The 17,286-nt window shown below is 41.7% G+C and overlaps 1 protein-coding gene across 1 annotated transcript; it reads left to right on the forward strand.

Annotated features, from left to right (window-relative positions):
* Nucleotides 1-991: 991 nt before the first annotated feature.
* Nucleotides 992-17,226, forward strand: LOC119884436 (neurocan core protein-like; the record flags this gene model as incomplete). The annotated part of the gene is given in 9 exon segments (XM_038694836.1): nucleotides 992-2,141; nucleotides 6,361-6,477; nucleotides 10,304-10,417; nucleotides 12,355-12,406; nucleotides 12,619-12,725; nucleotides 15,062-15,144; nucleotides 15,824-15,968; nucleotides 17,045-17,170; nucleotides 17,173-17,226. Coding segments are annotated over 9 exon segments (1,948 nt in total), but the record flags the coding sequence as incomplete, so codon positions are not given.
* Nucleotides 17,227-17,286: the final 60 nt, after the last annotated feature.

The following is a 17,286-nucleotide window of genomic DNA, read 5'->3' on the forward strand; positions in this document are numbered from 1 at the left end:
TGGATAGCACTGTGGCCTCACAGGTTCGAAACCTGGTTGTCCCAGGCGTTTCTGTGTGGAGTTTGCATGGTCTTCCCGTATCTGCGTGCGTTTCCTCTGGCAGCTCCGGTTTCCCCCACCATAAAAAACATGTTAGGTTCTCCAGTGACACTGGCCCAGATGGATGGGCTAAATGAGTATGTGTATGTAACAATAAAGTACCTTTACCTTTCAGAAGTGGCAGAAATGTTTACAAATTGCAAGCATTCACATCACTGGACAAATCAAGATGGTTGTATGATTACAGAGTAGGTTGTGTACAATATTAAATATTTATACATTTTGAGTACTTGCTTTTGTGTACTTGCTTTTAACGGGGGACATTTGTTAATGTGAGGCTCCCATATTTATTTGCCTTTTCAGGCACTTCTAAATTGTTGAGCATCAAAATTCCATTTTATGCATTGTAATTATGAATTGAAACTGGTAATTATGGTAACTCTGATATGAAAAGGAATGCGGCATAAAATTGTTTTGAAACCTCACGCTTAGACTCATGTGACCCAAATGTTAGACCTTTCCAACAAACAGCTTCTACTTATTGGCAAATAATCCAATATAGCTCACCTGTCTCACTGCCTTTGTAAATGTCATAACATTGTTTTCATCAGTTTCTCCATCCGTTGTTCTCTAGTTATATTTATCCATGTGACGATAATGTTTAACATACTGTAGAGGGAAATGTTCAGCACTATTCAGACCTGTTCTTTAAATGTGTTTGCTTGCAGGCGAGGGTGTTGGTACAGTGATAGAGAAAAACAGCTGACGGATAGCTCAGACAGCTTAGAAGTGTTTGTTTTGTCTCCCTTGGCACTGCAGGCAGCATCCATAAGATGATTTTTACTTTGTTCGTCACTCTTGGCTCTCTCTTTGGCACTATTCTCTCTGTCTGCAATAATTGTGCTCCCGACTCCCTGTGTTCTAAACCCTTTTTGTTTATTTTTTGACCTCCGCAGGTTTGTTTTTTTGGGGGAGTTCATGGTTCAGCAGTCCCTCGAGGGAAAACTCGACTCCAGCTAGTGAAGAATCACCCACTCGTCTGGCATCTACTTCAGCTGCCTCCGGTAACTCTATGACTACAGAGAGTACCAAGAGTCGAGAGAATTCAGAGATGCACGTGCCCACTGCCTCCAGCTCTGCACTTGAAATCACGTCCTCTGGCAGGGAAACCTGGGTCCGTGTTGAAGTGGAGACCACAACCCAGTCGGGTGACAAGAGGGAGGAGACGGTGACCTCTAGATCCAGTGGGAGAGGAGGTAGAGGGAAGGGGAAGAAGAACAGGGGGGAGGACAGGAGCAGAGGAGAAGAGAAGGGGAGAGGAGAGGATAAGGGGAAAGGTGAAGACGAGGGGAGTGGAGAGGTCAGCAGTGCAGAAGCGAAGGGGGAAATACAAGTTTCACGCCGACCAGCTGAAACAAGTAAACCAAGAGAACGATCCAGAGAAAGATCTAGAGAGAGGGGTCACAGGAAGGGGCAGTCCACCACTACAACGACTACCACTACCACTGAAAGTCCTCTGGAGCTCACAGTAATGACAACTGGGTCGGAAAGCGCTGATTTATCTACATCTGAATCCCCGTCCACTTTACCAGTAGAAACCCCATTGCCATCAGGTCCAGACCAATCACTCTCCTCATCCCCACCACCACTACTATCTGTCACTGCGTCCATGCCTCGATCTCCATCCCTGTTTGAATCCCAGTCTCCCTCCCCATCCCCTTCTCTTCCATCTTCCTCCTCCCCAGTTCCATCTACTTCCTCACCTCCATCCAACTCCCACACCCTGTCCCTCTCACCGTCACCCTCAACCCTTTCCCATTCCCCATCTCAAACAGTTGGATCAAGAGTCCCAGCTCCATCTCCTCACTCAGACAACCAGGACAGCTCCACTACCCCCCTGACATCTATTAACTGGGTCCCAGTGGAGAAAGCAGTTGTGAACCACTCTCTGGATTATCCTCCAATACTATCAGAACCCCCAGATGAGGAGGAGCCTGCTTGGTCTCACGCTGTGGGATCGGGGGCCCTGTTACCTGTCAACATGGAGGAGGAGAGCAACAGAGGAGGAGTTAACATCAGCACCACATCTCTCAGCCCAACAGGTTAGCATTTATGTCTATTTTCAGATGTTTTATCATCCTGTAGCTAGACTTTACTTTATTTGATAAGTGCGTCCATGTATCTGTTTATTCACTGTAATTACGCCATAATTTTGATATTATTCCACAAAAAGCACTATTTTAATTATTTTTTTGTACTTTATATTGGAAATAGTTAAATATCTGTCAATACAGCAACGTCAAGAAAGAAGTCTGATGGGGCAGCAAAAATGAGGTTCAGGTTTAAACAAACCAAAGTTAGCCAAACTTATTTGGATGAGAGAAATTGAAAAATATTACCCAACCATTGTCCCGTTTTACAGACCAACTTTCTGGTACAATATTTACTGATAGTTAGTTTACCTCACTGTAGACATTCCAGCTCACTTTAGGTATTAACCTCCAAATAAAGTGGCAGATATTCTGTCTGTAACCAATGATGGGCAATAAATATTACTTAGTAATGTTTTACAGTAATGTGGTTTCTTTTTTCAGTAACAGGATAACAGTTTGAAATTCTACGATTACATTACACGTATTAAAACATTAGTAATCTTTTGAGGTTGTCACAGTTTTTGCTGTCTTACCAGGAGTTTTATAGAGGCTAGATAATCTATTGTGTGTTCAGTGGAGACACAGTTCCACTAGCTTGGTGCAGGAGCTGGGGGAAGTGGCTAGCCTTTGCCACAAGGGAAGAAATATATTTCTCGGAAACAGAAGTTGTTGCATTCATATGTTGTTTTTTTAGCTGGCTTGCTAACGTAAACCACTGGTAAGCCTATATTCATAAATCAGCTGGTTTTGTTCAGAGTTGGAGGGTGTGTAAACCCCACGGCTTCACCGTGAAGACTGGACTTCTGGTCACTGGTGCTAAGCCATCTGCTGATGGTCAAAATACCTCATAACCAGAGGGTTGCTGCTTGTTAAGGGAAAAGTATGACATATTGGGAAATACATTTATTCACTTTCTTGCAAATAAATCTTTTTTTCTTGTTCTTCTTGAGAGTCAGATGAGAAGACTGATACCATTGTCATGTCTACCCAATAAATTTGTAGCTCGAGCCAGTAGCCGGTTAGTTTAGCATAGCACAAAGACTGGAAACACCTACCGAAGGTAACTGCAAGCATCCAACCAGCTCCTCTAAAGTTCACTAATTAACACATTAGTTAGATTACACGTACAAACGACAATTTTATGGATGGTTATGTGTCAGATAATTTTTTGTATAAGAGCAATTGTCAGTCAGGGACCATTGCCAAGAAATCGTCTAGCATATTACCTCCTGTAAGTCTTAGTCTGTAATATTGTTTTAAAGCTTCTATCATGAAGCAGTGCTGAGTAAGAGAAAGTAGTGTGGCGAGTAATGTAATATTTACTTCTGCTGTTGACTAATTTGTAATGAATTAATTTTTCAATGAGTAATAAGTTATTACTTTTACATTATTCATGTAACTTGCCAGAGACTGTTTATAGTCTTAGCTGTGACAATGTGTCTGCATGTCTCAGGAATTACTTTGATAAACTGTACACTTTTTTTAATAACCGAAATTACAGCAGACAAAAATAAAACTCTCTCAGATTGTCTTTTCATTTCCTCCCCTGACCTCGCTACTGGCATATTTATTCAAAATATTCAATGTGTACAGACCAGCTGCATACTTTTGATTCCTGCCAGAAGCAGAGAGCGCATTCCCGCCACCCTACACAATCAGTTGATTAAGTCTGTAGCGCAGTGTATCTCAGTGAAGCTCCTGGCTGGCCACCTGCTTTACTACTTATTTTTTGCTTGATAATGAGAGCTCATACAGGAAACATCCTATCACCTGGCGTTTGAAAGCCCCACGAGCAACATGCTGTCACACATTTGTATGTTGATTATTTTTGCTCCCTTTGAAAAAGCAGCTCATGGCTATGGCAGGCATGGCTGTGCTGCGTTTTAGGGGTGTGAGGAGTCTGTGGATAGAAAACAGCTGTAAACTGTATCAACAAGAAGCCGAGGGCAACCATCTGGGCTGTTGGTGTACAGTATGAGGGTTGATTGATTGACTTAGACCCTGAAGTCATGAGGCATGGCAGAAGGCCATAAACACACAAACACACACTGACATCTTTGCTATACAAAAAGATGAAGTGGATGGATGCTCTCGCAGGATCGACAAAAATAATGACTTTCAGCTGACATCCCTCGTGCTCTCTCTCTTTCTCATGTACACACTCTCTGCTCCAGTTCAGTCCCTTGTGGTTGGGTTTCATGGTGGTGGTCAGTATTCTCTCTCTTGACTGGATCACGGAGCACTTCATCAGTCCATTCAATCAATGCGAGAGAAGAGACAAAAGTGAGGCCTCGGGTTGTATTCAAGGACCTCCAGTAGCATTGTTCTCAAACATGAATACACACACATGCAGACACACGAGGATGCACGCTCAGTGCACACACACACACAATGCCATCAACTTTCTTTTCATTGTCTTATCTTTTTAAACAGATTTTTATCACACCATCTTTTTATAACATTTAAATTGCAGCCAGTTTTATTGTTTTCACCTTCTTCTTTGTGCTCTCCTGCCTTCACAGAAATGCCAACGCCATCTGTGAGGTCTAAAGAGCTTATCTTAAAATCATATTCTCAGAGTAAACCATATTTCCACTGTGTCTATGATTACTCGAAGCAGCGGCTATGTGAGATGTGTGGATTAATACTTTGAGTTATCCCAGCATTGCCACTGCAAAGTATTATCCCCTTACTGTCCGATCTCTGTAAACTTATTAGTTGGATTTTGCTGTTGCCAGCTTATTGTTGTTGTTATGTGCCGGTGGTGTCAGCCACTGTGCAGAGCAAGGGACAGTCCACTCTGTCACCTCCTTCTACAGCCTATTGATTTTTCTGCACCACCCGATTTAATGAACAGCCAATCGCACATGGTTTATCTTTCACACACACACACACACACACACACACACACACACACACACACACACACAGTGTAGTAAATCTGCTTGTCATAACAGTTGATATTTGTCAAGGTGTGCCATGACCTTGACTGATGCAGCGGTTGCAAGTGCACTTTGGCCTGGACTGATGCACATTAAATGAAATGCATGGCTGATTTTAGCACCTGACCTCAGCAGAATTCAAACCATGAGCAGAGGATTTGCTCGCAAAACTTAACATAAATCTATGGAGCTGATGCTATTGAGAAATCTGGCTCTGTACTGGAGTCCTTGTGATTGAAAACCCTCAGTATTTTTTTGTATATTTTGTCCCTGAATGTTTATATTGCCCAACAAAACAGCAGGTATGAGGATAATTCAGAGGATGTGAGCTTGAGATGTCTGCTTCTGGTTAGTTATTGGACAGGATCAGCCTCAAGGCTAATCATAGCCGAGGTATTGATTTTCGCTCATTGTGCCGTGTAAACACAAACACACAAACACACACACCTACACACACACACTAACTGTCAACCTAACACACCACCCCCTCCTAAGCAGTCCTCAATGTCAGAGAGAGCTGGCAGAACAAAGACTCCCACAGCCGAGCTTTTGCGGCCAGGATGAACGAGTGGTGGTTTTCAAAGACCTTAAGTTTCTATAATGAGCAGCTCAGGGGAGAAACACGTGGTAGTGTGTCGATTGATATGGAAATTTGTAATTGTGGAAGAAGACCACACACACGCACGCATTTAAGGGGTGAATGGCGGGGCCGAGGCACTCAGCGGGAGGTCTGCTCATTTCTGTTGAGGATGGCTAATGTCTGAAGTTCTCACGCTGCCCACTACGCTCGGTGGAGTGAGCCAAGGCCTCGCTTTCCATATGGTAACCATGACAACTGTGTCTGTGAGTGGATGGCGAGGTTGAGGCTCTCTGGCTTCTGATCCCTTTGAAAGAGACAGAGTGTGAAATGGATATGCGTGTGTTGTAACCACTGGTTTGTTGGACCAGCTGCTATGTTGGAAAATTAGGGTGCCATGTTTTTTCATACAGAGATCTTGTATTGATTTAAAGTCTGAGCAGTGGTGAGGGAAACTGCGTTTAAGCCATCCTACTTTAGAGGATCATTGTGGAGGCGGTGTACTTAGATACACCTGTTTAATCCTTGACAAAATAAAGCACATTTACACACAGAAAAAAAAACATTCTCCTTCACTGCATCATTTATTAACTCCCTAATTTTGAATCCCTCAATTCCCCCTCCACCCCCATCCGTCTGTCTCTTTCAGTCGAGGTGGAGCCCTGCGTGACAAACCCATGTCTGCACGGAGGAAAGTGCCTTCCTCAGGGAAAAGGCTACAGCTGCTACTGCCCACAAGGATACGCTGGGGAGAACTGTGAGATTGGTGAGTGATGCTTGCACACACACACACACAAATACACACATCCCACACAAAAACACACATGCATCCACACAGTGGCATAATAAAGTCAGCCCTACATCAGTCTGTAGATATTGACGTAGGACCTATTGGCAGGTGAAAGGCCGAGCTATTTGTCACGGAGAGGAGGTGGAATGGAGGATGGGGTCAAAGGTTAGACTCAGACTGGCAGAGTAAGGACATGCTAATGATCCCTCAAGGTTAAACTATTGGCAGCTTTAACTGCCAGTTTGTCATAATCACAATTCCTGGCTAAAGTACAGTAGAGTCATGTAGTGAAGAAAAATCTACTCACTGTCACTTGAGGTTTTAAGTTGAATTGATTTCTTTTCCCAGCTAAAATACCTAAAGGTTTTGGAATCAAGTCATGACCTCTCTTGGTTTCGTCATGGCTACAAAAAAAGTTATTTTTTAATCCTAGGTTCAGTTCACCACCGAACACAAATCAATTGTTCCTCCCCCAAAGGCCTCCATGACAACCAAAATTCATAGAAATCCATTCATAGGATTTTGTGAAATGCTACTGACAGAAGGAGCTACCAGCAGCAGAAAAAACATAACCTCCTTGTGCAGATATAAAGACGGCTGAGAGGTGCTGATCACTGTTTGTGACTCCACCTTTGGAGGTTAGAGATAAGATACATTTTACTACAGGAGGGATAATAAAGTCAGGGCCAACTGGCTGCCTTGTTGCACAAAACCAATTGTGACCTGCAAAGAATGTTACACAAAGAGGGATGACAGTATCTAAATTCAGAATCTTCTCCGATCAATGTTGTGGTGGTTATCAAGGAGCAGGATGTGAGCCTGTGTCTTCAAGGTAACAATAAACATCTGCAGACAACCAGCTGAAACTTGGTTTCACTTGCACTGCATTGTTGTTTTGCATTTTCTTTGTTCCTTTCTCTTTTTATTGAATAGTTCAGAATGTAGAGCCAGACAGGAATGAGGGGAGAGAGAGGAGCGTGGTATGACATACAACAAAAGTCCTCAGCCAGAACTGAACGACAGACCTTGGCGTTTCTATAATATGCACCTCAATAATTTGGCTACCAGTGCACCCACTGTGGGTTCCCTTGCTGCATAACAAGCGGCACACTGGCATGGACAAATGAAACACAGCCACGGATTGCAGCAAAATCTACCACACAAAACTCCACCCACAGGCTTTCATTCACTTCCCACTGCAATTTCTTGTTTAAATCACCGGCTCTGATTTAAAGGCCCATGACGCATCCACTCCACTGTTTTCACTTTTGTCACCTGATTTGACTTCTTCTCAGGACTCCGCTTGATAGGTGTTTTTCACAGAAGACATTGTTAATGTTATTAGTAGCAACTGTACTGTGACAATTCAAAATATAGCAGAGGTCTAAGCATAATAATAGAAACACCTGTGTGGATGTGCAGGGATTTTAAGAAACAATTTAATGTCTTTGAATTGGTATACAATTTGGTTCAGTGACTTACTGTTTCAGTTCACATGTAATACAGTATATTCTGACTCAAACAAATGTTATTTTGTCCACCCACATTAAGGTTCACAATGATAAATATGAAATGATATGGAGTGCCCCTAATACAGTGACATTTTTCCTTTAAGTCCCAAAGGAAACACCTATGCAGAGCTGCTGTAACACTTTGACACGCGGGTATAAATCTGCCTTCAGGGTCCTAATTTGTTCCTCAACATCCAGAACTTCAAGGAAGTTATCACTTTATAAATAAATAAACCGCACACAGCATCTATTCATAGTCTCATTCAGACTGTGAACACCTTAATACTTATTGAGTGCCAAGTTTTGTCTATTCAGTGTCACAGAAACATGGATGGATGGACAGACAGACAATCAAACTGACAGCCAGCAGCCGATGCGTGGGCTTGCTGGAAGGCTTTGTTATGGATTTGCAGAATTTGCAGTATTATCTCTCTGAGGAGCAGCTTCCCTCTGCATAATGGATGAGGGATGAGGGGATCAGACTTTTTATACTGAACAACAAAGAGCTGGGGTGATTTTAATGGGGAGAGGAAGTTGGTGGTGTGTGTTTAACTATGAACTATTGCATCTATAGGTCATTCAAGGTCATAATTAGCTTGGGGCATCATTTTTTAAATCATATGTTTATGTATTATTATTCAAACCATTTAACCATGAAGAGTCTGATGCCCGAGTAACTACACATTCCTGGATTAGCAATTTTCTCCAGTGTTGCTAAAATAAATAAATACATGTTAAAAAAACCAAAAACCTATTCCATCACTTTGCAGGAAATCCAGCCTGTGCACTCTTTGACTGAACACACTAATGTGTGACTTTCAGATGAATTTTCTCATTTGGAGATTATCTCGCAATTTGAATCAAATCTTTAATCTCCCATAAATGAAAGTTTGGTAGAAGTTTGGTACAATTGTGTTTAAAATAACTAATCCTTCTAACTAATGCCTTGATTCATATAATAAGAGTTTTTGTAAGATTTCACGATAATTTAGTAATTAAAAAATAGATTTAATCCTTAATTGTGTTTTCTAAAGGTATTTTTGAAGATCTACACATAGTGGTTTACAGTTATTTAAACCAATGAACAAAGCTGTCAACGGTTATTTCTTCAATAAGATAAGTGACGTTTGAAAAAGTTTCAGGTAACATATGCTCTCAAATTACTATTTGATCTTAAAAACAACATTGTGTGATTATGATTATCACAGCTTCAAGCAGTTCAAGAGTAAGAAATCACATAAGAAGAAAATACATTGGAACAAATCTCTGGTTTCAGTTCTTATATCTGTCCTCAAAAAACAACCTAATTTTTCTTCATTCATCTTTAAAGAGGTGCCATTTTTAAGAAACAAATATACAGTTTTTACCTGAAGCATTTTGAACCTGCAGCAAAAACTAAAGTTAAAGCTGAGAAAACTGGATGTAAAAAAAAAAAGATTCAAAAACAATCCTACTTGTCTCACACTTGTAACCTGCAACATACTTTATTGATAAAAATATTGTGTCTAGTGACAACGGTAAGACTAAAGGTCATTCTAGTTTGATCTGCCTGACACATTTAGCTCTTCACAACCACTGACCTTTTTCAGTGTCTAGCTTTTTGCTTGGAACTAAGTAACCGTTAAGATCTGAGGAAATACTTTGAGGTAAGTTTGAACTTAAAAGTAGCTTTCTTTTTGCACTCTCGCTGTGAGTTTTAATAGATTTCTGCAGTCCTGGAGTAGATCTGTTTTTCTGGGTCCAAAAACCCCCACAGCGGTGAAAGAGGATTACACGCCTTCCATTTACAATGATGAAGTGTTACTTTATTGATCCCCGTAGAGAAATGTTCCGTCTGCTTTCATTTTTTTTCCCACAGAGGGGTTAGAGAGCACAACAGCCCTGGATATTGCAGGGTATCTGTTGTTGCTAAAGGCCTCTTCAGGAGCTGCCAAAACAGCGTTTTGCAAATGGAGACAAAAAAGAAAAAAGAAGAGATTAGAAATTGATCAAGTCAACTTTAAGCTCTGTAAATGTGTAGAGTGTCTTCCTCTGTGAGAATGAGGACAAATAAGGACTGTGAAGGGGATTAGACAGTCTGTGTTCACCTCATGCCCTGTTTGAATTATGATACTGTACTCACCAACATGGACGCATTTCACTGTCTAAACCAGGACTAATGACCAGCTCATGCTGAGTCAGTGATTGAATGGCAGCAAACATCTTTTCAAGCAGAATACATTCTTTGAATCTCAACCCTAATGAGATCTGCAGCCCGCCTGTCATTGCTGCTTTTTTCTTTTTTCTCACAGACGTTGATGACTGCCAGTCCGAGCCATGTGAAAATGGAGGCACTTGCATCGACAGGATTGATTCATTCCTCTGCCTTTGCCTGCCCAGCTATGGAGGAGATACATGTGAGAAGGGTGAGTCAGAAAACTGCCACATACAAATGGATGAAGGACAGACCAGACTCCAAGCTATGTGAGGGGAATTATCATGCTTTCCTGATGTTGGACCAACACATTCTTCACATTGTTCTGTGTGCAACCACAGTGGTGAACTTGTTAAGAGTCACAGTCATCTGATACTAGCAGTAAAAGGTCGGTTGCAAACTGTGCTGGTGGAAATAATCCTGATCAGTGTGCAGCATCTGTTACAGCTACTTGTCAGGACACAATATCACAAAGACGCATCTCCCAGCAGCTATTAGACAGTGTATCTGTGTGTGTCACAAGGCTGCAGAGTGACAGATATGACTGAAACTCCTGCAGGCACAACAACATACACATTTTCCATGCATTAAATAGCATTTGCTCAGTTTTTACTCAGCATCCTACAAACATGCACACATTACTATGTATCTGTGTGGTAGATGACATGAATAAAAACAGTTGCGTTATAATAAGTGTGATAATAATACTGTTTTTGTGGTTAGAGAGAATTGTTGAAACAGTATTATGTAGTTTAAAGTACCCTGTGGAGGTATCCTGTGAACAAACAATAGTTGTTTACATTCAGTGTTCCTGGAGGTATTCCTAAGGTCAAACACATGTGTGAATATTTTTCCTACCAGTTAAAATACGTACAAGGCAGATTGTTTGAATATTTTATTCTGCATTGTTTGTACCAATGTTAACTGGCTTGCAATCTTTTTACAATGCTTTTGTTGCTGCATTGCCATGCTTCTTTGTGTGTTACCTCGACCAACTGTCAAAGAGAAAAAAAGAGGAAAAAAAACATGAATCCACAGATAAAACAAGTGGTCATAAATTCCACAGGGTACTATAAATATTTGTTGATAATACTGTATTTTTTATATAAACCTAGACTGACAGTAATTTTTGTCAAGGTAAAAATGTAGCTTTTACGTACACCTACCTCTGGACACAGCCAGGCTAGCTGTTTACCCGTGTAAATAAATAAGTAAGAAAGTACTTTTAGTTTTAACTATAATAATGATAACTAACGTTAATGCCTAAGTAATAAGTAAGAAACAAGCCAGGGATAACAAGCAGGCGGAGAGCTCTGTTCATAAATATAAACCAGGCTAACCAACGAAGGTTGAGGTCAAGGTCAACTGGACTTGGTTGAAGATACTAGAAGACATTTCATCCCTCATCCAAGATCTTGGATGAGGGACGATAACTATGACCTGGATGACTGAGAACCTACACAGACAAACCAGGCTAAGCTAGCAATGAAGTGATATTGAAGTATGCAAATCAGGAATAGTGTTAGGTAATGAAAGAGGCAGCAAAAAGAGGCAATCTAGTCTCATGACCATGATGCAAGATTCACATGTGTGTCTTTGTGGTAGGTGGCACTAATCACCCCCCATACCACACACTCAAACCCATGTGCACACACACACACAAACAAGAGCTGATTCATCATCTCACTGGTTTTAGCCACCTCCACCTCCAGCTCCAGATCTGTCCTTTGTGTGTGTGTGTGTGTGTGTGTGTGTGTGTGTGTGTGTGTGTGTGTGTGTGTGTGTGTGTGTGTGTGTGTGTGAGAGACGTGCTCTAGTAATAATGAGAATTAATGAATATCTAACCTTTGCAGTTATAAATGAATCCACAGGCCTTGGTGTTATTAATGAATACTAATAGTGCAGAGAGAGGGCCACATGTGTGCTGTGAATTGAAAACGAGCCTGTATAATTACAGTCTATGTATTTACGTAAGATGCCAGAGTCAATATTTTAGCCTTTATTCTCCAGATAAGACAGAACGCTCAGTATAAAAACTTCCTCTCTCCTTCCATCTTTACAGACTATTTTATCTTCCTTTAACGTGCTCCTAAAGAAATGAATTTAGCTTCTCTCATTCCCCCTCCTCCTTTCTCTTCATCTTTATAGACATAGAAGGTTGCGAGCACGGTTGGAGGAAGTTCCACGGCCACTGCTACAGGTAGGATTGATGAAGAACTGTCTGTGCTGTTAAAATAAATGGAGTCACAATATATTTACCTGCAACCACAGGTGTCTCAGCTATCTACATCACTCTTTTATACCCTGGAGTTATCCGTGACATACTTACCGCAGCGCTCTGTACCATTTAAACATGTCTGGCTGCATAATATATGAAAAATACCTTTTCATATCCACTGTGTTGTCCCACAGGTACTTCACCCACAGACACACCTGGGAGGATGCAGAGAAAGACTGCAGAGAGCACAGTGCCCACCTCAGTAGCATCATCTCCGCCACTGAGCAGGAGTTTATCAATGGTATGTGTGTAATATTCACCAAACAGAAAAAAAAGAAGAAAACCAAAATGAAAGACACAAATTCAATCCAATTAAATTAAAGCTGCAAGCAGCATTGGGCTGGCCCTCGCACATGTAGCATGTTGAGGAGTGAGGCAGCTGTATTGCAGATTCTGGAGCTCTGCCAGCTCTGTGAATTTTCCACGCGCTCCGGACGCTACACAAAGGTGTTAATCATCAATTCCTGTGTCCTCTATGTGGCGCTACATAGCACTTAGCGCTATGACTATAACTGAATATTGATTATTGGCAATTTTGGCAGATGTGTTCGGGGCGTGACTGTTCAATCACGTAAAGTTTGGTGCAGATGTGAGCATGTACACTGAAGTTACAACAACTTCCTCTTTCATGGCAATTCATAGATTTTGGATGCCACGCCACAGGCATGCCGTTTCATGAAAACTCACCATTTGTACAACTTTTAATCAGTGGGATTAGACTAGACAGCAAAATCTTTTGTTAAAGTACGGAGTGTGTAAATCATCCAAAAATTACCACAAAATTCAAAATGGCTGACTTCCTGTTGGATTTAGGGCATCATTCCAAGAGGGTTTTTTGTACGTCTGGACCATAGACTGTATATAAGAAGTGGACATAGTCATTGTGACGTCACCCATTGGTTTGGCCGACAGGGCGCCACCATGTTGATTTTTTGCAACCAGCGGCACCGGACGTGACCATATTTGGACGAGACGGTGGAGCTAACGGCAATATATATTGTATATTCACCAATATATATGTATATTCACCTTAACTGTCATTTTAACAGGGCTGATAATTTTGTCTAGCGAACAACAGTCTTAAAACTAAATGTACTCACCAGAGACAGTGAACAGCCAACTCCTAATAAGCTTTTTCAACAGCACTGGTTAAGGTCTTGCTGCAGGACACAATGGTGGATGGGTCACAGCGGGGAGTTGAACCCCCGTCTTTCACGCCAAAGGCATGTGTCTTATCCATTGTGCCATCACCACCCTAGTACCATTCTTTCTAATGAAACCAGACTTTTTTTGCAACCAGAAGAGTCGCACCCTGCTGGCCGTTAAATAGAATGCAGATTTATGGGACTTACGCATTGGATTCACGTCTCAGACCAGAAGCTTCCTGCTTGGTCTGGACATGAAACGTGTCACAGACGTTTCGTACATGCCACTGGGGTTGCTTCGTTGAAGGTCACTTCCTGTTGCCAGAAGGTGGTGCTATGACTATGAGTGAATATTGTTTCACGCCGTTAACTGCAAACTCACGAGTTTTACAATGGGTTTTCTGGGATAGTTGTGAAGTTGATATGTCCAACCTGCTAGGAGCAGTACATTACAGCATAAAACGTGTCATTTCCTGTTGCCAGCAGGTGGCGCTGTGACTTTGAGTGAATATTGGCATGTGGCTGTGTTCAGGGCGGGACTCTTATAGTACATTCCTAATTTGGTGCAGATATGAGCATGTGGACTGAAGTTACAACAACTTCATGTTTTATGGCGAATCATTGATTTTGGACGCCATGCTACGGGCACGCTCGTGGACGAAAACTCACCGTTTGTACAACTTTTAATTGTGAGTGGATTTAGACTGCACAGCGAAGATTTGAAGTCGATCGGACTAAATCCCTAGGAGGAGTTTGTTAAAGTACGCGTGTAAATTGGCAAAAATTAATTTAATCCAAAATGGCAGACTTCCTGTTGGGTGTTGGGCAATGGCTCCAAGAGGCTTTTTTGTACATCTACCACAGAAATTTCGTACACATAGGTGAAACTTTGTCCGGGGGCTGCTCTGTAGGGGCGCTAGTGAGCCATTTTGCCACGCCCATGCGCGAAACCCATAGAATACAAATTTTTCATCGCGTCTGAATTATGTTTGGTGAGTTTTCGAGCATGTTTTGGCCCCCAAAGTTGAGGTTACTTTGCAGGGGAAAAAATCCCTTCAGTTGCAATAGGGACCTTGCATGTTTCGTGCTTTGGGCCCTAATAAAACAAAGTATAAATATCATATAGCAAAACAAGGTGCTTTGAAGCAGGAAACAGGATAAAAAAGCACATATCCCTGTAACTTGTTTCCATAGTCTTCCTAATTTGTTAACTTACTGATGGCAAAGCAAGACAAGGAAGGAAGTCACAAGTAGAATTATGCAAAAATGAAATGATATTAATAAAAGATGATGGAATTAACAAGAGGGAGAAGAACAGGAAGACTGAACACATTTGAGATATGTATCAGTGAGTTTGTATGGATATCAGAGTTTTTACAAAAGTACTTAAGTAATTAAGTCAAAAGAACATGTGAACTGTTGTTCTTTGCAGGTCTGGGTCATGACAATGCCTGGATCGGACTGAATGACCGTACAGTGGAGGAAGACTTTCAGTGGACTGACAGCAACGATCTGGTCAGTGATCAGTTTTGAATTGTGCCGCTGACTCCAGTTTTAAAGCCCCTAAAAAATTCAAATCTTCAGTTCTAAGCTTTAGTAACAATGCTAAAGCTTCCAGCTAACATTGAAAAACATTCTAAGCTACTGATTAAAAGTTTCACACTGAAAAACTCAGATAATCTGTGTTGGTCTGGTTTGATCAGATTTGATATAGAGCGGCCTTTCAACATCAGCAGACAACCCCACAACTGGCATCAGATTTGGATTAAAATGCTGCTAAATTCTGATTGATGGGCATAAATACATGACTTCAGATGAGCCCCGCCCACTTCAAATAGTGAGAAGAGTAAAATACAATTAAAGAACTCCATTGTGAAATAGCCAAAACCTTTGTATCTTTGGCAGAAAATGTTACATTCATATTGCTCTTAGTAAGAAACTAAATGAGAAAAGTTGCTAATTTTTAAAAATCATTTTAATCAAAAATGTGTCTCCCGTGTGTGTGTGTGTGTGTGTGTGCGTGCGTGTGTGTGTGTGCGTGCGTGCGTGCGTGTGTGCGCAAAATCTCATGTGGAATGTTACAAATGGCATCTTTCTGAAAGCAACAGTGTTCATCTTTTGGAGAGAAGATTGGAGATTCGGTACTTACAAATGAAGCAAATGCAGCTCAACTCTGTTGTTTGCTGTTTTGCAGGTATATGAGAACTGGAGGGAGAGCCAGCCAGATAACTTCTTTGCAGGAGGTGAGGACTGTGTGGTGACCATTGCCCATGAGGATGGCAAGTGGAACGACGTGCCCTGCAACTACAACCTGCCCTACATCTGCAAAAAAGGCACAGGTACTGTCATGCTGCTGGACTGAATAGAACCAAAAGAAGTGTGAACAAACGATGACCTGCTGTCCCTCCCTGTTTGACACGCTCAACAAATCAAAGCTTAATAAAATTATGACGAGAGGTTTTTGCTTTCTTCATACAATTTGGTTGCTTGTGTGTTATCGCTGACCAGCTGGCCACCTGTTAGTCATCAATGCTCATCATCAGTCCTCGTGCCCTTTATGTAGAACAAAGCGTCAGTAGTTAGTCAGACTTCAATAGCTGTTTCACATCACTTTCTCTACAATAAAGGTCACAGCTACAGCAGATGCTCGGAAAAATTGCAGACAAACACAAACTTAAGTGAAGATTGTGATTCAGTCTCAATCTTGTATTGATTTTTGAGAGCAATATCAATCTCAGTCTTCCTCTTATTGCCATCTCTCTCCTCGGGGATCACTTACACTTGTCCAGAAAGCAGAACTGCAGTTATTGCCAATTACTGCCTTGTTCACAAATATGATCTGAAATTCCTCTGATCCTTCTCCGAACACTCACCCACACCTTCCCTCTGTGGCCTGACTCAGACGACCTGAATGTGAACTCAGTAGTGAGATCTTGTGGGATGCAACGAAAACTAAAGAAGGGGGGTGGGGGATGGGTGGCTGGTGGTCAGGAGGAGTTAGAAAAGGATGGAGAAGGATGGAGGAGGACAGGGAGAAAAGGGATTAAGTAGTTTGAGAGTGTTTGTTTGTCTGGCTGTGGTCTCATGACTCTGTGGTTTGGCTGTGCTCCCTGTCTGCGCAAATACCCATTACCTCCTTCTGGCCTCACAGCTCTTCTCAACACTGCCATCTAGAGGCAAAATACACATGCTATGTTGTGCCTTGAACATTTAATTTAGTGAAATAGTATGTATCTGTTTTGCTGTATTAGTATTTGTGCTTAACAAATAGTAAGTGGAAAGTGAGACTTTACTATACTATACTAGGTCATCATGGGAGGTCCTACATGATGTACTGTTGGTAGAACTTGATACTGGATTTATACCAACCTTTATCAGTATGTTTTATATGGTTTGATTTAATTTTTTCCGGCAGTATTGTGCGGGACCCCGCCTGCAGTGGAGAACGCCCATTTGATAGGTCGGCGGAGGTCACACTATGACATCCACGCAGTAGTACGCTACCAGTGCTCTGAAGGCTTCTTCCAGCGTCACATCCCCACGCTCGCTGCCGAGCCGATGGCACCTGGGAGAGACCCAGGATCATCTGCACAAAGTGTGAGTGTTCAGTCTATTTTTATACCTGCGTCATGTGTCCTGTATGTAAAGGAAAAAAGC

Source organism: Micropterus salmoides, unplaced genomic scaffold (assembly GCF_014851395.1).
Source record: "Micropterus salmoides isolate LMB-PRFRI ecotype aquatic unplaced genomic scaffold, ASM1485139v1 Ms_hic_scaffold_3436, whole genome shotgun sequence".
Classification (NCBI taxonomy): Eukaryota; Metazoa; Chordata; class Actinopteri; order Centrarchiformes; family Centrarchidae; genus Micropterus; species Micropterus salmoides.